This window comes from Strix uralensis, chromosome 20 (assembly GCF_047716275.1).
Source record: "Strix uralensis isolate ZFMK-TIS-50842 chromosome 20, bStrUra1, whole genome shotgun sequence".
Classification (NCBI taxonomy): domain Eukaryota; kingdom Metazoa; phylum Chordata; class Aves; order Strigiformes; family Strigidae; genus Strix; species Strix uralensis.
In genome coordinates this window covers 10272436-10292179 of record NC_133991.1, presented here as the reverse complement: position 1 = coordinate 10292179, position 19744 = coordinate 10272436, and the positions used below count along the sequence as shown (strand labels likewise).

The 19744-nt window shown below is 42.9% G+C and overlaps 2 protein-coding genes across 3 annotated transcripts; one reads left to right on the top strand and one right to left on the bottom strand.

Moving 5' to 3' along the window:
* Positions 1–6399, bottom strand: PRR11 (proline rich 11). The gene is made up of 10 exons (XM_074890369.1): positions 6284–6399; positions 4300–4411; positions 3735–3888; positions 3080–3202; positions 2049–2309; positions 1809–1907; positions 1200–1309; positions 1027–1086; positions 847–943; positions 1–372 (listed from the first exon to the last, which is right to left on the bottom strand). Exons 2-10 carry the CDS (start codon positions 4407–4409, stop codon positions 304–306), a joined length of 1083 nt encoding a protein of 360 aa, XP_074746470.1. The 5' UTR covers positions 4410–4411; positions 6284–6399; the 3' UTR covers positions 1–303.
* Positions 5787–19562, top strand: SKA2 (spindle and kinetochore associated complex subunit 2). Of its 2 annotated transcripts, XR_012631681.1 has the most exons (6): positions 5787–5888; positions 14902–14991; positions 15764–15940; positions 17247–17333; positions 18893–19001; positions 19082–19562. XR_012631681.1 is itself a non-coding variant. In XM_074890370.1 (5 exons), exons 1-5 carry the CDS (start codon positions 5856–5858, stop codon positions 19130–19132), a joined length of 438 nt encoding a protein of 145 aa, XP_074746471.1. In that variant the 5' UTR covers positions 5787–5855; the 3' UTR covers positions 19133–19562. The 2 variants fall into 2 exon arrangements, 1 of the variants encoding a protein (XP_074746471.1); XM_074890370.1 differs by lacking the exon at positions 18893–19001.
* Positions 19563–19744: the final 182 nt, after the last annotated feature.

Below are 19744 nucleotides of genomic sequence, written 5' to 3'. Positions count from 1 at the left end.
TTTCAGCAAACATGCACATATTTATATTACAAGCAGCACCAGTGCTGGGAACACAATAGTCCCTGCTCAGCAGCAGCCAGGTAGCAAAAGACTCGAGAAATTTCTTTTTTTCCCCATTAATAAGCTGCAACCGGATTGAGACACATTATAAAGATGCTGCCTTTAAAAAGCAAAAGGCTGCTAAAGGGTTTTCATCACGCCCTGTTCTCGTATACGCTAGATTTACTTACAAATACATATGCTTGAGTGAGATAAAAATGGGATTCAAGTGACCACGAATGAAAAATACATTGTTCCCGAAATCTACTTTTGTTCATCAAAGCTGTTTGCAGCACTTAACCGGGCTGGCGAGGGACTCTTTGGATGAGCCATCTGTCAAAATAAGAAAAGGGTCAGATTTTAGAAGATGAACTTAGTGCTAATTATGACTGAGATATAGTGTAATTCTTAACTGACATTCAGAAAAGAAAACAGACACAGCAAAAAATAAAAGACGTTATTAACCCTCTGATTTTGTTCTCCTGCAAACTGGAACTATGAAGTTAGAGATCACAATGAGGGACTAGAAAGGCCATCAAAAAAGCAACTTTCCCTCTTAGTGCTGTCAAATAACCTGCTGGAAGACAGGCAATGCCACTTCCCTTCTGCAGTTTCCTTACCATTAAATCAGGAATCAGTAAAACAAGCGCCCTTATTTGTGGGTACTTCGGGCTTTTGGATAATTATGGAGAGACTGTAACGTAGGTAATACATACCAATAGCACTGCACTGTAGGGAAAAAGATCAGTAGGAAATTCTGTGGATTTTAAAGCCAATTTATTGTTCCAAAGAGACACCCTGACTTGCCTGAAATTTGCGCCGTAGTGCCTGTGTCATTATTGGTGTCAACCCAGACCCACATTCAATGTTTTCTTTACTGTTTAGTGGAGTGCCACCAGGACTTCTGAAAAGATTGGAAACAAGGGGAGTTATGATTAGTTCTCTGTTTTTTCTAGAAAAACAAAACGAGAGTAGAAAGGAACTTACCTTTGTATATTGACTTTCTTCAGATGTTTCCGAAGATCTAACTGATTTTTAGCAGGGGTACTGAAAGAACAAGACAAATTGTCAAAATAGAACATTTTGTACTCTGTAAGCAATGTTAATTACTGTTTAGAACAGAAAAATCTAGTATCAAAGAAAGGAAGAAAGCATCTTACATTAAGGAGGTTGTAATGTGACCTGATGGCTTGGATTTAGGTCTCAGACTAACACTCTGTAAATCTGAGACGGTAATTAATGCCCTGCGGGTCTTCAGTGGTGATTCTGCCTAAAGTGAGAAGAGAAATGTTACCACAAATAAACTTTAGAAGGTCTTACTGACCTTAAATCTATTTAATATTTATACTCTGAAAGACTTGTGTGGTTTATGGCTTTTATGAATCATTAAGATTTGCACGTGCCTTGGATAAAAATAGATTTATTAAAAAAACCACCAAACTTTTGCAAACAAGGTTCCAGCGGGGGAAAAAGAAAACTCAGAATCTATTGATAACACACAGATGTAAAGCTGCGTGCCCTTAACGTAAAATTAGCATTGTCCTGCATGCCAGATGAGACTGGAGTTAGTTACTTAGTTTCTTCACTTCAGGTGCAGAATTAGAATGATTACTTAAAGCTGATCACTGGGCTTTGGGAAGAGAGGAATTAATTTCTTGAAAAAATTTCTCTGAGGGGCTAAGATATGCACTGCAGAAAATACACCGGTTCCAGGGTGGTGTTTGCCTTGATACACCATCACCCATTTATCCGTGTGTCCTCCGGTTTACCTTGTCCATGCTCAGGTTGCTGTCTGTCTTCTTCAGTTTGACATTCAGGAGATCTTTGAGAGTGATCTGCATTGGCCCATCGTTTTTCAGTGATGGTGCCTGAAAACAAAGGTGGTTGGAAGGGAAATTGGGATCAACAAGTGACTGAGCGTTCACAAAGACCCACATTCCTGATGAAACTGGGTCCAAAGAACCCAGCCGTGAGAGGAAAAAAAACAGAGGAACCTTCTTATTGCCTACCAGAAGTGCTTTAGAGCCGTTGCCCCGTTTGAGGAGAAGAGGTGCCGGAGGCAGTCTTGGTGGGGGCAGTGGTGGTGGTGGCGGCGGAGGAGGAGGAGGAAGAGGTGGAGGGGGTGCAGACAGAGGCTGCAGCTGTATTGCGCAAGGCCCGGACACTGCTGACGGCGGGTACGGCTGCGTCTGTACGGGAGCACCCAGAACTGGTTTATTACACCTCTGACAAAGAGAATTTTCTGAAGACAGAGCTGCAATTCCATTCATCTGAAAACAATGTAAATAAATAAGAGAACATTAAATCCACTGGCAAAAGTAGATGGAATCTCAGACAATAAGGGTTCTAGCTTCAGTTGATCCAGAAAAACATAAAAAGCCTCTTAGGAGGCTCACCAGCAAGCCAGTTCCCTGTAGCTATGAAGTAACCACCATTTAGTAATGCTGAATGCAAAGAAGAAGTGAAACATTGCCCAGTGAGGAGCTGTGGCAATACAACAGAAGATTGGCAAGGAGGATTGTAAACACGCTGAAGTGACTTGCAGCCGGGGTGCCAAAAACCACAGATATCACACTGATTGTTGCTTAGCTCTGTGTGCTTGACAGGTAGGATGCCTGCGCTTAGACAACACAGACCTGTGAGAAACTCAGAGGCTCAAACCTCCTCGAGATTCCTGCCCTACTGTGGGAAAGATCGAAGCACAGTGGAAAAGTACGCCTGTGAAGATCCTGGATATATACAGGCAAAAAGCAGCAGGCCTGAGATCTTTTCCTCTTTTCCTGCCTAGCAAGGACTGAGCTTTGTGGTGCTGGCATCCCCGCTTGTGTGCCTCTGCCCGGGTGCCGCTGTGGGGATCCCTTAGGTGACGAGGTAACGGGAATAAATTTATGCTTTGCATTTCATCCGTGGTTTGTGGTTGGTCCTGCCTGTGCTGGCTCACACAGAAGCTCTTAAAATTTCAGCTTATCTGCACTGACTGCAGTTCCTTACATGCTTACATGAGCAAACATCACCCTGCCCCACTGGGATGGAGACTGACCTGGAGTGTTCCTTGTAGTCTGGAAAATTCAGTTTCCAACTTTTCCAGCTGCTCTCTGAATGTATTTAGCTCCCTTAAGTAGATTTGCGATGGAAATATGGTGTCTTTAACCACCTTAAAACTCTAAGCATAAAAAAAAGCCCAGATAAGCATTTTCACCACCAAGTTATGTTTCCAGAGACAAGGCTACGATTACTCCTGAAAGTTCTATCGCAAAGTCTAGTTGTAATCCATGGAAAGGCACACCACAAAGATCCAAAATTTCACCAAATAGTTCCTTGGCAGGAACCCAGCGAGTGACTTTCTTCAAAAACACTTTAACTTCATCTAGGAATTCTAAAATATAATTCACATTTGACCTGAAAAGCTCATACTATTTCTGCTATGAAAGAAAGACTGCACCTTCTGTCACTGCAAATCCCCCTGATATTCCAATAAAAAAACCTACAATTGCATGTATGCATTTAATGCCCACAGTTGCCTTGACACTCTTCTCATATTTACTCCTTCAACAGTAAACACTAAATATACTTTAGATGTTTCAATAGACATTACTAAATTTACAACTTAGTTCTCAAATCTGACTGTATATCCTGCATCTGAGCGCTAAGAACAACCTCATGCACTGGCAAAAATAGAGAAGTAGAAAACTTACCTGTGCAACCGTGTTTTGACACCAACAATACAAGAATGATGCTGTTGTTGTAAAGGGTTTTACCACATTTTTTACGCTGGGCAAAGCTAATGACCAGAGTGAGGACAGATGGCTTGGGATAGCTGACGTGTTCAGAGGAAGATCACCCGCTGACCTGGGGACAGAACATTTCAGAATGAGGCCGTAATTCTGTTTATCATTTCAACCTTTAAAAAAGTTAACTGTGACCAATTGCCTGGAAATTACAAGTACCAGCAACAGCAGGTGACAACAGAGTAAACATGAGCACAGAGACCAGGAAAGACCAAGATACATTTTGATACAGTGCAGGGAAAATCATAGCTGCAATACGTTTTTCTCCAAACTGCTTTTCTTGCACATTAAAGTTAACAATAGATGGAGCGCTACAATATATACAAGATGAAACAATTTCACAGCATCCATAACAAGATGTAGAAAGGCTTCAAAACCAGTTCTGTTACCTCAATTCCATGTACTGTCAGGAGCAAACAGTGGACCCAGAAATTGATTTAAAAGGAAAAGTTCCAAGTGAGCTTCTCCTTACCGTGGAGAAGGACAACCTGAGCCCTGGGGCTCTACAGCATCTCCTTTTTCTTCCAGTAGAAATTTCGCTCGGGCTCTCCGTTTTCGTCTGTATTTCTTATACTTTGCCATTACTGTTAAGAAAAAGACACGTTTAAAATTAATGTTTAGAAATATACCCACTTTCACATGGGGACAGAGCTATCACCAGATAGGTAGGGAAGAACATGAGCTACAGCTCAAAAATCCAGTCAGAAGTTATTCAGTCATATTGCGAGAAGCTTAACATATAACTCATAAAAAACCCTTTGTCACTGCAAATCCTCCTAATATTCCAATACCCCCCCCCCCCAGTTGCATGTATTATAGCTTTTTAATTGGAATTTCAAGACGATTTGCAGTGACAGAGGGTGCAGTCTTTCTTTCACAGCAGAAATGATTATTCTTAAGTTCCTCTGATCTGCTGGGACATATCGGTACGTAAGAGAGAGGAGTGAACAACGTAAAAAGTACCATTTTTATATGGGCTTTTGCGGGCGGATTTTCTTTATCCTGAAGTGACAAATACTGCATTTTAGGAAAATTACGTCTGGGGATGAACGTAGGCAAAAGGCACGCAGAAAGCACAGGCAGCAGGCCCAGGAGGTCCCTGCCCGCGGGCGCTTGCTCCAGCGTTACCCGAACCACCGGGCCCCGCCGCGTTCAGGCCCCCTCCCTGCCCCCGCGTGGGGTCAGCCCCGCTCCGTGGGGCGGGGGGGTTCCTCACACCCAACTATCCCACCTGAGACGGGGGGAGGGTAGTGGGAGGTGTCGGGGTGCCCGAGGACACGGGGCAGCCTTGTTCTTCCCCCCCCCCCGCCCCCGCCACTCACCTCCCCATCCGCCGCCACCGATTCAAACCGCTCCCCGCGCCGCGCACAGCCAATGGGAGCGCCGCTCTCTTCCGCTCCCCGCCCCGCGGGCCGTGCTAACCGCCCGCTGATTGGCCGTTAGATTGACGCGGGCCCGAGCCAATCGCCGGCCTAGCGCTGCTCCGCCCCGTCCCGGGGCGCACTGAGCACTGAGGAGATCCGCCCCGCCATTGGATAAAGGCTTTTCAGACCCGCCAATCAGCTGCGGGACACTGCTCGGCTGGGAAAGGCCAATGGCGTTGAAAGGGGGGGGGGGGAAGCACCGGCCCGCCGGAGGGAACCGGAGGAGGTGACCGGCGCCCCCCCCGCCCTGCCAGAGACGGGCCGCAGCTAATGGACCGCTCCACTTCCCGCCAATTGCAACGCTGCGCTCCCTACTCCAGCCAATCACCGCTAGATTCCACTCTGGACCAATAGCGGCTCGAGGCGCTCCCCCACGTAGCCAATCACTGACCGCAGCTTTCCTACCAACCAATGGGCTCCCCCCTACCTCGGAGAGGGTTTACATTCTTCCCCACCCAATGGCGAGCTCCCTCTGTCAGCGATGAGCCAATGGGAGACGGGCGGCGAGTGACAGCTGCCCAATGGGAGCCTCCGACTCTCCCATCCTGCGGAGCGGGGGGTGGGTATCTCCCCGCCGCCGCCTGAGGAATGTCAACTATTCAACATGGAGACGGCGGTTACCAAGCTCCAGACCATGGTGAGTCCGGGCGGCGCGGGGGGAGCCCGGGCTGAGGGGCGGCCGGGCTGGGGACCGGCGGGGCGGCGGCGGGAGTGCCTCGGAGGGCACCGGGCTGCCGCTCGAGCGAGGGAAAGGGGGGCGCGGGCGCGGCTGGGGGGCGCGAGGGGAGAGCGGCCGCTCTCCCCTCGCGCCCCCCAGCCGCGCCCGCGCCCCATCCGGGCCCTGAGCGGAGCCCGCGCCGCCCTCGACGGGGCGACCGCCGCCCGCCGTTCGGGTCAGGCGAGTTCGGCCGGGCCGGTCCATTCTGCTCCCCCCCCACCCCCCCCACCCCTTCCCGGGAGGGGCGGGGCTTGCTGGTGCCGCTCCATTCCCCCCCTCAGCGCGGGGGCAGGGCCCGGCCATTTCCCTCTCACCTGGCGGCGGGGGGAGGTGGGCGGGTTCCGCGCAGCCCCGGGCGCGTTTATTCCTCTCCGGGACGGGGGAAACGGGGCCGCTGAGGGGCGCGACCGGACCGGTCCGGTCCGTTTCATTTCCCGGTCGCGGCGAGGGGGGGCGCAGAGCAGAGCGCTCCCGGACTAGTCCATTTTCTCTCGGTGGGGGGGAGGGTGGAGCTCTCACCTGGGCTGGCTCATTTTCCCTGCGGGGGAGGAGAGGCCGGTTGGGCTGTTTCATTCGCTCCGGCAGCGGGGGGGGGGGGGGGCGCGGGGCGATGGCTTCCCGCCCGGGATGGCCTCCCGCCGGGGGCTGCCGCCGCGCCTCGGACTCCGCTTTTTCTCTGCCCGGGAGGCCCGGGGCAGGTAGAGCGGGGCTGGGCAGCGGGAGAGGAACCGGGGAGCCTCCCTCATCGCCTGGCCGCGGGTGGGCGCTGCGGGGCCGGGCCACTCGCCCTGAGGAGAGGGGCGGGAAGGGGGGGGCCGGGGCGGCAGCGCGACCCTGGGCCGGGCCCGCCCGCCGGCGCTGGAGGAGGAGTGCGGCGGGGCTGCCAGCCCTTCTTTCTTCGCGGGGTCTGGGCTGTAGCCAGTCCTGAGGAGAGGCTGGCTTTTCCTTCAGCCATTCAAGTTCGTGGAGTTCCCTCACAGCGTTTAACTTGGTTTCAGCACTCTTTGAGCCAGCCCCTGAAGGCAAAGCTGAGCTACCTTATGTAAGAGCCGCCTTTCTGCCTGCCCCGCTCACGGAAAAGCAAAAAAAAAAAAAAAAAGCTGTGCCGTGCTTTCACGTATGAGAGGCACTGGAGAACTGACTCTTTCAACAGCAAAGTTCCTTGTGGCATCCTTCAAATCCTGATCTTCATTTTTGCTTCTATATAATGTAATCTCGTTGACACTTTTTTTTTTTTTTTTTTTTTTAGTTAAAATGCTTTGGGAATATTTTACTCATCCAAATGCTTAATAGAGAACATAATTTCGATTCTTAAATCCTTACATAACTTAAAATGCTTATCCTGACATAGTATGATGAACCTTTGGCTTTTGCTTGGAAACTTCCAGAAGTTTTTTGTAATTTTAATTGTCCTAGTAGCAGTGTTAAGTACCTTAATTGATAAACCACAAGTGTCCTCATGGAGGAAAAAAGTACGTTCAATAATAGAGAGTTAATACAATAGACATATCTTTGGATTTTTTTCCTTGTCTGGCAGTCTTGGTTTCAAGTTTTCATTAAGAAATAAGTAAAAAAGAGTTTAATAATCTCCTAGTTCTTACCTGCGCACAGTAACATCAACAAAGTGGAATATTAAAGAGAAATTAAGAATAGGAGGAACACTGGGAGAATGTAGCAGGGAGTATTGTATATCCACATTATCCCTTAACCTGCTGAGTGCTAGACTTTCACCTTAATACACAAAATTGGTGTGCTGCTTAATGCCCTGTGTTTAAACACATTTAGTTTACTTTTACTTACTCTACTGCTCCTTCAGTCCCTTTTCTCCAGCATAATGCATCCCTTAAAGCATTAGGAACAGTGGGCAAGTAAGTGTTTCTTGTCTGAAAAGAAGCAACTGGCTGAAAGTTGTCTAAATGTGAGCTTGTTCTGCTAACATGCCTTCATCGCCTCGCTGAGTGACCTGCATGTCATTGCAATAGTAACACGCTTCTGAGTGAAGATTTTAAGCTATAATACAGTAATTTCTGTTAAGAAATAAAAAGTAACAATTTGAATAAGTGCCAAAAAAACTCCATTAGTTGAAAGATCAGATAATTCAAACTATCCTACCTAATTCTCAGTTTTACTGCATGTTAAAAACAAGGTGGTGTGTTTTGTTTTCACTTTGAAGAAACCACGCTTTGGAGGAGATGGGGTTATTTTTGCTTTCCTTTAGCTACTGAACTGCAGTCATCATACTGAATGAGTGGTAATAATATACAGTATTTTAATTCAGTGACATACTACATTCTTGTTAGAGCTCTGAAGTTGTTCTAATTGCAGTTTTGAAACTTCAGCCTTGCCTGTAGTGTAAGCTTGATCTCCCTGTTAAAAATAGTTAAAATAGCCTAGTTAAAAATAGTAATTTAGAAATCTATTTAGAGATACCTAGGCTAGATGTTGAGATTTACCGATTTATTTAATGTTATGGTTTATTTATGTGTTTTATTGAAAGTCTTACTTTCAAGTGATTCTCATTTTAGGACATGTAATTAGTCAGAGAGGTATTTTGGCCCCCTTAAAGTTAACAGGGGCTTTTAGAGATGGTAGTGGAAGAAGACAGTAATGGGACAATGTCTTACGATCTACTTTACGAGTAGACCAAAATCATCATTGCACAAGTAATTTCAAGGCAGAGAGCTTGTTCGGTCAATTATCTGCACAGATGGCGCGTAACAACTTCCAAAGGTTTTGAGATTATAGCTTGGTCTTTCAGCCTGTTCTAATTACCCCAAATCATTTGGGTAACCGAATTGATTTTGCTTTCACCCTGTTAGTCTTAGTTTTCTGTTGGATTCTTCTGTTAATTTCTTCTAGCAGAGGACAGAAGATCCTACGCCTGGCTGCCGCCTTCCATTAAAACTGCTGGGTGGCACAAGGCAGTTGCATCTTCACCCGTTTCTTTTGTTTTCTTTTTTTTTTTTAAGAAAAGGGTGATTTCATAAATACACCTCAGAAATTTCATTTATTAATTTCCTATATCCAAACCTCATTCAAAAGTGCAATATTTTTCTTTGTCATTGTTTATGTGATAAAAGGAAGACTAGGGAAATGTGGGCCCTCTCCAGAAGACTTGGTTGCCTGGGATATGGAGAAGGCTGAGGTACTCAATGACTTTTTTGCCTCAGTGGCCGGTGAAGACTGGGAGAATGAAGTACCACCCACTGTAGGAGATCAGGTTCAAGACCATCTAAAGAACCTGAAGGTGCACAAGTCCATGGGACCTGATGAGATGCATCCACAGGTCCGAAGGGAACTGGTGGATGAAGTGGCTCAACCATTATCCATCATAGTTGAGAAGTCATGGCAGTCCAGTGAAGTTCGCACTGACTGGAAAATGGGAAACATAACCCCCATTTTTAAAAAGGGAAAAAAGAAAGACCCGGGGAACTACAGGCCAGTCAGTCTCACCTCCGTGCCCGGCAAGGTCATGGAGCGGATCGCCCTGGAAACTGTGCTGGGGCACATAGAAAATACGGAGGTGATTGGTGACAGCCAGCATGGCTTCACTAAGGGCAAATCGTGCCTGACAAATTTGGTGGCCTTCCGCGATGGGATTACAGAGTTGGTGGGTAAGGGAAGAGCAACTGACGTCATCCACGTGGACTTGTGCAAAGCATTTGGCGCTGTCCTGCACGACATCCTTGTGTCTAAACTGGAGAGACATGGATTGGATGGATGGACCACTCGGTGGAGAAGGAATTGGCTGGATGGTCGCACTCAAAGAGTTGTGGTCAACAGGTCGATGTCCAAGTGGAGAGCGATGACGAGTGGTGTTCCTCAGGGGTTGGGGTTGGGACCTGCTCTGTTTAACATCTTTGTCAGTGACGTGAACAGTGGGATCGAGGCACCCTCAGCAAGTTCCCTGACGACACTGAGCTTTGTGGTGCGGTCAACACACTGGAGGGAAGGGATGTGCCATCCAGAGGGACCTGGACAGGCTGGAGAGGTGGGACCGTGTGAACCTCATGCAGTTCAACAAGGCCAAGTGCAAGGTCCTGCCCATGGGTCGGGGCAATCCCAAGCACAAATCCAGGCTGGGCAAGGAGTGGATGGGGAGCAGCCCCAAGGAGAAGGACTTGGGGGTGTTAGTGGATGGAAAACTGACTGTGAGCCAGCAACGTGCGCTCACAGCCCAGAAAGCCATCCGTGTGCTGGGCTGCATCCAGAGCAATGTGGGCAGCAGGGCGAGGGGGGGGATTCTCCCCCTCTGCTCCGCTCCTGTGAGACCCTCCTGCAGTGCTGGGTCCAGCTCTGGGGGCACCAACATCAGAAGGACACGGACCTGCTCGAGTGGGTCCAGAGGAGGCCACGAGGATGATCAGGGGGCTGGAGCACCCCTGCTGTGAGGACAGGCTGAGAGAGTTGGGGGTGTTCAGCCTAAAAACTGACAGAAGGTAGATTTAGATTAGATATAAGGACGAAGCTCTTCCCTGTGAGGGTGGTGGGGCACTGGCACAGGTTGCCCAGAGAAACTGTGGCTGCCCCCTCCCTGGAAGGGTTCAAGGCCAGGTTGGACGGGGCTTTGGGCAACCTGGGCTGGTGGAAGGTGTCCCTGCCCCAAGCAGGAACTTGGAACTGGATGATCTTTAAGGTCCCTTCCAACTCAAACCATTCTGTGATTCTATGTTGATCAGAATATGTACGTTGGCAACTGTGTCTCACATATCACAGCTTTGAGTGTCTTGCTTCTCCTTCTGCTTATTGTTTCTTCTTCCTGGATTTCCTGTGAAGTCAGCTCTCTCCACAGAAGTGTGATAAAATAACACTTATTTCCCCAGAGGTTTTGACATGCCTTTCATGGAAAGCTTCATTTTAGTCTTGTGGAACCAGGGATAAATGTAATTTGTAGGAGCTTAAAAAGAAAAATGTGTATGAAAATACCAGGTAATCGCTGGTTATTTAAGAATATTGCTCAAAGTACAGTAACAAGAACAGCTGAATGAACCATAACTTCTACAATCTAAGATGAGATTCACTACACAAAAGATCGTAAAGCTGACTTTTTAACAATTTAAATAAGAATACTGGGTGCTGTATTTTAGGACTTAGGCACCTGAGACTGTGCTGCACAAGCGTTCATTGAAGTCAGCTGGGACTGGAGATCTTCCCAACAGCTTCAACAGACACAGGGTCAGGCCTCTAATGAAAATACAGTACGTGGTAGTTGCTGGTGATAAATGTATCCTTCTGTACAACAACCTTTTCATTAACCTTTAATGCTCAGCACATCCTGAGCTCTAGTGCCTTCCAGTGTGCACTTCAGCAGTCTGCACTGAGAGAAATGTTGTGGGCATCCATTTAGTGAAATTTGATAACAAATGGATAAACTGTCAGATGAGCTGAGAGTGCTTCATTGAGAGCAATTTAGTTAATACCTGTCACTGTATTTTTGGTATAGTGGACCTGCTTTTTATTTTGAGTGGTGTCTGTCCAGTGCCCTTTTTATGTTGTACTACTAGTGATCGTGCACAAAAAGCAGTGCAATGTTAAAAGGGCATTGGCCAGCAATACTATCTACGTTACTCATTGTTCTTGTTATTATAGTCAAAAGTCACTATTGTATGTCTGAGACCAGAAGGCGATTTGAAAAACATCTGTAAAATGGGATTGACACTCATTTATTTTTTTGCGCTCATTGTCTTCTAGTTACTTGCCACGGAGAAACGTTAACTGGTCTTTTAATGCCAAATGCCATCAACTCTGTGTGCATGTTTCCTTAGAAATAACTGCCCTACGAAGAGGAACGCATTCTTATTTCCTACATTGTGTTCTAGAGAAATGGGACAGGTGTGGAGTTGATTGAGGTTGTTGCTCTGTGTGCATCATCAATCATCCATCTCTCCATTCTTCGGTCGCTTTGCATTTTGTTGTTAGGAATCCTAGTGCCTTCAAACCCTAAGAGTTTTTTATTGAGATTTATGAAATACACCCCTTTCCTGGTGCTCTACCATCCATGTGGTAACCCCAGTGGTAATGTATGTCCACAATGTTGGGAAATAAGTGTGTGTTTAAGTGCATTTTAAAGTGATTCAACACCTGCAAATGAGAATAACAAACTCTGGTGTCCAGAAAATGTTCCCTGTAATGCAGTTTAAGAACATTTGTCTGACAGCGGTTTAGAATCTTTTCTTGCTGTGAGGCAAATCTAGAAAAGAAATACATTTGGAAATGTAGTTTCCAGTTAAAAGAACACCAAAGTGAAATTAAATTTCTGACAGATCTGTTGAGCATTTTGTTGGGTGTTTTTTTCTTTTTTTCCTTTGTTTTTTTTTTCCCCCCTCTTGGTCAGTGGAATGACAGGGATTATCAATATGTGAGTTCTTATGTGTCTGTATCAGGACTTGGTGAACATTAACCTTATCCAATTTTCCATGATCCACAGAAACCGCTATCTGACTCGACCTGTTTTTTCCAAAGCATATTTTGAGCGTATTGATTACTTGTACAGAATTCTTGCTGCTAACGAATGCTCTGACTTTATTGCACTACTGTACTTTACAGCTAGCAGTGCAATAGTATTGTCAAAGCATCTGAAAGCAGAGTACGCAGCAATGGCTTGAGTCTTGCCTCACAGTTTCTAACACTTTCTTCCAAGCCTGTGAGTAAATTACAAATTTACATTTCACAAACTGCATTTTCTGTGTGATTGTTGTACAATACTCATCCTACCAATGGTCCTAACCTATAACATTAAGGTGAGATTTTTGCAGGTGTATGTTTCCTGAAATACAGCAAGAAATAAATATTTAGAAAACAAAGGAAAAATAGATCATAATGGAAGAAAATATAGTAGTGCTTAGAAACATGCTTTGAAATAGCTGATAATAATTTTTGATTTTTTCAGAGTTAGCATACTTTTAGGAGAAAGCAGTGATACTGAACTGTGTTCGTATTTTCATTAAGCACAAATCTTAAAATTACAGCCTCATGATGGATAAGCATTCAGCTTCCCATTCAATTTTTACTGTCTTGAATCAGTAGTAGCATGGTATTAGTGGCTTAAGGTCGTTCTGTAAATCTCAAATATTTCAGGAACAGAGCTTTGTGGATAATTTTGAAAGCCACCCTTATTCATTGTCTGCCTTCCCAAAAATTAATCAAATGGAGGAAGTGAAGAAAAGCAAAAAGTTATCTTTTTGGGGTGCCTGCCTCTAGGAATGAAAACCTAAAAATGTTTGCTAGTGGTGGGGAACAGAAACGATTGAGCAGATAGGAAAAAAATCCCTCATGAACTCTTTAAAAATACATAGTGTAATAAAAAGTATTTTATTCTGACATTTTGTCATGACTGGTTTCTGTGTTAGATGGGAGAAAGAGTTTTGCTGGGCAGATGGTAAGTTATGGGAGTAAGGGGTGAAAGCTTTCCCTTTGTATAGCTGCTCAGGGTCTTTACGAGATTTATTTTCCTTTTCTTAAGATATTATTAAAAAATTTACTGAAGGTGTGTATGTGTATGAAACATCATGCAGTTTCACTACATGAGAAAGGGGGTTTTACTTGGAGAATATCTTGGATCGAACTCTATTCCTTTAGGTTCTCTGAAGTTCCAGATCCTCAAGGTATTAACGGCAGTTCCTGAAGGTGGATCCCAAAGGCTGATGTTTAAAACCTAAACATCCTTTTGGTGTCCAGGCCTGACTAGAGGCTACATCCAGAGACTACTGAAGTTTGTCACTTTAGCTACTGTTACAGCACTGGCAGTTAGTACTTTGGGATACGGTTAAATATAGCCTTATTCTGATCCTTAAAAAAGTTGTAATGGTTACATCAGGGTTAATCTCCATATAAACAGTGCAAACCAAGTTAAGCAAGTTACAAGCATTTTTAACTTGCCTTCATCATTGTCTCTTTTGTGACTGTAAAATCACCAGATTATTACGTGAAAAAATTAAGGAGTTGTTTGTGAACTGGGAAAACTGCCTTTCTTTCAAGCAGAAGACCTTAATAGATATTAAAATTGCAGACTAAAATTAATTAAGTAGTAATGCTATCAGCAGACTGTTTTACAAGGCAATTAGATAATTCTCTGGTGGCTTATTTATCCCAAGGAAAGAAATGTGATGTCATCAATTTTATTATCTATTTGTCAGTTTGGTTTATTGGGGAATAATAAAATGTATTATGGGTATTATAACCATCTGAGAGAATGATTTCCTGATATAATTAATAATAAAATCTCTGTTGATATGCCTGGATCCTGAACACTTATTCATAATCTCTGCTGTGTAAATAACTGAGTATTGCAGTTTTGCTAACATGACTTTTAATATTTGAAAAGAAAAGCAACTAGCCAAGAAAAAGCTGTAGAAAACGATGGAAAATATGTTAATATCTCAGGAGAAAAAAAAAAATCTAACACCTGCATCTAGTGAAGATCAGTTGAAAAAAGATGCATGTTCTGTTCTATTAATAGAACTTACCTCTTTAAGCTGGTATACTACTTAAAAACTTCATTTTGAGAGGTTTGGCATTACAAGGGCATATGACATAGGAAGAGATGGAAAGGTTTTCATGCATTTTGGGGAGCTGCATGAAAAAGGTACTAATGGCAAGATGCAAAGAGAAGAATTGGGTAATTTGGGTTAGGCAAATGGAAAGAGGGTAAAATTAATAGAAGTATATGTGTGTGTACACATGTAATTCTTACATGTGGTTATGTTAGGTCTGAAAGTTTACTGCTTTATATTTTTCAGGGTAGAAGTGTGTCAGTGTAATTGGCAAACATTAGCTCATGGAATAGATTGGAGGAATAGAAACTTAATTTTATAGTACATGAGCCTTTAAAACAGAGGCATCTGGCTTCTGCTTTCCTGAAATACCAGGAAGTTTGGGTTTTGTCTGCAGATTTTGGTTTTTAATATACTGTGGCTGACCTTAAATATTTTAGTTCCAGAAGGCAGAATCTGATCTGGATTATATTCAACACAGACTGGAGTTTGAAATATTGAAAAGTCTTCCTGATGATCCAGCAGCAGAGGTAGTATTTCAGATTAAATAAGTAGATTTTATTGCATTTTGCTTGAAGTTGGTGACAAATGGCAATTTTCTTTAATCCTAAAATATATGTGGCTGTTCTTTTATCTAGTTGTTAGGTATTTATTAAGTATTTCTTGCATCGTATATCAGGATAACTGGCCTAATACGAATTCAGTGCAGAAACCAACAAAACCCCCTTGATTTCTTGGTATAGTGAAGTTCTCCCATGTTCTGCTCTGAGAAATGAGTAGTAGTGTTAACATCTAAATTTAAGAGACAGATTCCAATCTGAGCTAAAATACATCCTTGCTCTGAGATCAAAGATAAACTTGCTAATGAGCAATGACTAAATTCAGATTTGGGGGGGAGATGAGAGGAAAACAATAAACGGCATCATGTAAAGGACTTTAGAAACAAGTCCTTGTCTCCATGTATATTGTAACATAGAGTGGAAAAATAATCTTTTTAGTTAGAAGTCCCTAACTTATTCCAACTCAGAAAAACCATTAAAATTCACCAACACAATAAATTCATCCTCCTGTATTTGTGGTGGAATCACAGAGTTATGCTGTTTTATTAGCACTACCTGTCATTTTTGCTTATGAAAAATTAAATGTATAGATGAAACAGATGCTCACAGCTGCACTTTTCCTTGTAAAGGGTCATTTCATGGTATGTTTTAGTGTCTTTAATGCCTACACTTTTAACTGGTATGTGGCCACGTTAATTTTCTCTTCTTAAACAGTTTGAATGTACTTTTAATTTCTACACAGGAAAATCCAATTGCCCTCTTGGAAGAAATCTCAGTGGTGAAATCTCGTTATAAAATGTTATGTAAGCAACTGGAAAAAATTTACATAGAGCAGAGAGAGTCCATGAAGGCCATCCGTGCTGCTCTAGGGAACACAGTGAAGGTGGTTCAGGTATTACAGCAACATGTTGATGTTGAGGTAGTATTTTCATTTTAATCACTTGGGTCTTACTCTTGTAAATGAACCTTTATGTAGATGTGAGTAGTTTTGTGGGAAACTGTTTTAAGTGCAGACTCTTAGAAGACTGTTAGAAGATAAGACCATTTACCTGAAGAAATGTTTGCAAGATTGGAGCTCTTTTTGTAAATCACAAGTCTGATTCATCACTCAACAGTTAAGCTAGTGGTATTCAGTTCTGGGGTTGAAGTAATACCATAATAGTGTGAATAGTGTGACACACATTTAAATAGTTTCATAGAAATTGATGCCTCTGTGCACAGCTGTGTCCCAGTTCTATACTGACATTTTTTAAAAGTAGCCATCTTAAAGAAATTAGAAAGTGAAACCAATTTTAAAAGGCAAAAAAGCTTTTAAATAGCAAATGTATTTTCCCTGTCTAGAGTGAGTAAATTAAAGCCAACGCATTGTAACATACATGGTGGAATTGCTGTTAGTACAAAGAAGGCAGTTTTTTCTCAGTATGGTAATGCCTATCTATCTATTAAAAAAACCCCAATAAAAACACCTTTTCATAAGTGGTCTTCAGACACTGCTTCATTACAGTTTTGAAGAGGTTGAGAAAGTGTTCATTTGGTCCCTTTACAAATAAGACGATTTAGATCAAAAAAGCTAATTGATAGTCTAGTGGCAAAGACAGAACTGGTGTGACTAAAACACATTCCCAGATCTCAGCTCTCACTTTAATATTCTAATGACAGTACCCCGAGATTGTGTTTAATCTGTCAACAGCTCTAGACAAGTTACTGGTAAGTCTTTGTAGATAAAATATACTGTATAATGGTTTAAAAGACAGTAGTTATATGTCACAGAAAGGAAAAAATATTTTCTCTCCCTGTGTTCCAAGGATATGCTGCCAAGAATAATTTCATATTTGCATTTTGTTAAAGTGGAAGACTCTTGTCTCTTGGGTTATATTTAGATTTTTTAGATAAAGATTTTGTTGTACTTTGTGTATTTCCTAAACCAAAGATGAATTAAACTGGTATGGAGAAGTATAAGTGTTTAAGTGAAATACTTCTTTTTATTGAATAATTTATCTTCTTTCCATTGAATCATTTATAGTATTGATGTTAAAGGAATATTATGGCTGGATTTTTCAGAAATAATTTGCTTGTAAATTTGCTTTCATTTGAAGGAAAGTAGCAGTTTACTATTAGTTTCCATGAGAAAAGGGCTACACAAACATTGAGTTCTTCTGTAAATATCATCACCCTAGGAACTGAAAGTATCAGAGTTCTCTGTGTTTGGTTTTTTTTTTTCCTAGCGCTTACCTCTGTCAGAAGAAGAACGGACTGCAGCACAGCAGTTAACCTGCCAAACTGCTAAAGAAATGGAATCGCTAGTGGAAGAGGTAATTAGGCCACAGAGTGTCACTATTCCAGAAACCCTTAATCCTGAGTATAGCTCAGCTGAAGTCAGAAGGGCTGTTTTTGTGACTTAATACCTCTCAAATGAATGGAATTTTTCAGAAATGGGACTAAAGTTTGTATCAAACCTTTTCATTTTTATTGTATACTGATGAAGTTTATGATTCGTTCCAATTAAATTGTCCACAAAAGAAAAATTTGCTATGATGGAAGACTTTGTTCCCCTTATTTTTTAATTGGGATGTTCATGTTTCTTGTCAGAGATGCAGTTGGTTGCTCTTGTCGATCCTATTGTTCTGTTAACTCATTATATAAGAAGCTTTTGGGTGGGAGTGAAGAATGATTGATTCAAACCAGTGTGTATCAAAACGGAGAGAAATTTAATTTCCTGTAAAATATTAAATAAATAAATTTTGGAATATGAGTATCAATATATTCAAACTGTAATGCAGTAGAACATAGATGTAAACTAATCCTTGTTAAAAAGTTATATATTTTCCCATAGCTCCTCAAAGCACAAATTTCTAATACAATTATCTGCAAGAGATTTGGTCTGGGTCTCATATTAAAAAGGTTAATAGAGTGTAATTATCATATGTCTGTATCTTTTTCTACATGTCTTCTCACTTCCCACTACTCTTCTGTCAAAGGATGCCTCGCTTTCTGTCCCTTTATTGCCACAGTTGGTTTGCATGAAAGCCGTCTGGTATCTTGCAGCTTCCTTCACTCTTTGTTTGCAAATACCTTCTCCTACCTTGATAAATGCTCTCAATTTCTGTCTTTGCATTATTTAATTCTAAAGAACTGAACATACAGCTGGCATAAACCAGGCCCAATGCCAAATATAGCTATATCCTACAGCTACTGAGGCTGGTTTAATTGGTATCCGTCCCTATGTTGTCACTGAGGGTGTTTTGAAGATGTTCTCTGAAAGGCAGAAAGAACGGAAGGATGTCACAAAGGCCCTGGGATTCTTTCGTCAGTGCTGTATTTCTGGCTGAGGCGAGTTAGATATAGCTGCCTTCAGCTTGTCAGAGCTGTCAGCCTCTGTAGGTTGCCTGAGAATAGGAAAGCCTTCTTTTTCCTTTGCTGCAGGTGCAGTGCTTTCAGCTAGATCCATACCGGAATGCAAAGGACAAAGCCCTCTCCTTTCTCCTGTAGAGGGAAAACCCTCTAAATTAATTTGTATTAAAATGGCTCATATGATTTGATAATTTTCAAAACTGAATGACAGGTTCTTCAGAAACAGATTTTTTCACTTTCATTTCACTGTACAGATGTCCAAAACTGGGTCTATTCAGGAAAGTTTTGCTGCCACAGTCACACCGCCAAACTCCTTTAGCTTTTGGAATCTGCATCCAGACTGGAAAAGCAGAGCCCTGCTGCTAAACCATGACCCCCGAACGCTGCCCTCCTCGCACCAACCCCTCCCGCCTCCCCGAGCCCTGACCCCTGGCTGGGATGTGTGTTGCGGATTTCTTGCAGGCTGATGTTAAAAATGAGGAAGTTTTTAACTCAGGAATTCTGTCTCTTTAACCCTAAGGTTGGATTCGCAAGTGACTGTTCCCAGTTTGAAGTAGCACAGAAAAGTTGATGACAGTCTGAATAAGCATGAGATTTACAGAGCACTCGCAAAAATCGTTCGTTAAACAGTATGTGCTTTTTAGCCTTTTTCTGCTAGACATGATGTTTGATACCCAGTTTTGCTAAATAGTTTGCTTTTGTCTTACAGAGCAGCAGTGGGTGTTTCACAGATGAACAAGATGAATATGAAAGCCACTGACTCAAGAACAGGAATCTTGAAAGAACTTGCTATTGTGGAACTTGACAAACAAGGAAATGTTGAATTAGTTGTGTAAATGTAAGCTCAGTCCGTTCTCATTTGACACACAAGCATCTTGGTCATAGCTCCTGGATTATTAACAAGCAAGTATTTCTGTTGTGTCTAGGAGTTATAAGGCCACTGTTGGAAAGCTGATAATGTTTCTATATACAGATTCTCTTTATAATACTTAAAATTGCAGAGTTAAAAAACATTGAGGTTGGTATTTTAGCTTGGGTATTTGTAGGACTATAGTTGATGCATTTTGGAAGAGTATTGTTAGCCATGTGACACTTCCATATTCTTGCTTACATTCCTGAGTGGGTTTTTAACACAAATAACCCAAGCCACTTAATTGTACTTACATTCCTGAATAAATGATGAAAGCTAAGGAGACGAGGCCGTAGATTTATTGAGCTTTTGTTTACATGACTGGCTGACCCTGAGCCCTGCCCTAACCCCTGAACCTGGTCCCTGACCCTTTTAATTTTCCTTTGATGTGAGCTGTCTTGGGTTTTTTTTACAGTCCAGCAAAACTGCAGACTCACGGAATAGCTGGGGTTGGAAGGGAGC

Bases quoted from the DNA above. Each gene is read 5' to 3' on its own strand.
- PRR11 (XM_074890369.1), bottom strand. From the start codon at position 4,409: ATGGCAAAGTATAAGAAATACAGACGAAAACGGAGAGCCCGAGCGAAA. The intron at 1,087-1,199 runs GTAAGATGCTTT...TTGTTCTTTCAG, and splicing joins CACATTACAACCTCCTTAAT to TACCCCTGCTAAAAATCAGT. The intron at 373-846 runs GCAAGTCAGGGT...TTATTTTGACAG, and splicing joins CACTACGGCGCAAATTTCAG to ATGGCTCATCCAAAGAGTCC.
- SKA2 (XM_074890370.1), top strand. From the start codon at position 5,856: ATGGAGACGGCGGTTACCAAGCTCCAGACCATG. The intron at 15,941-17,246 runs GTAGTATTTTCA...TTTTTTTCCTAG, and splicing joins AGCAACATGTTGATGTTGAG to CGCTTACCTCTGTCAGAAGA. The intron at 17,334-19,081 runs GTAATTAGGCCA...TTTGTCTTACAG, and splicing joins TGGAATCGCTAGTGGAAGAG to AGCAGCAGTGGGTGTTTCAC.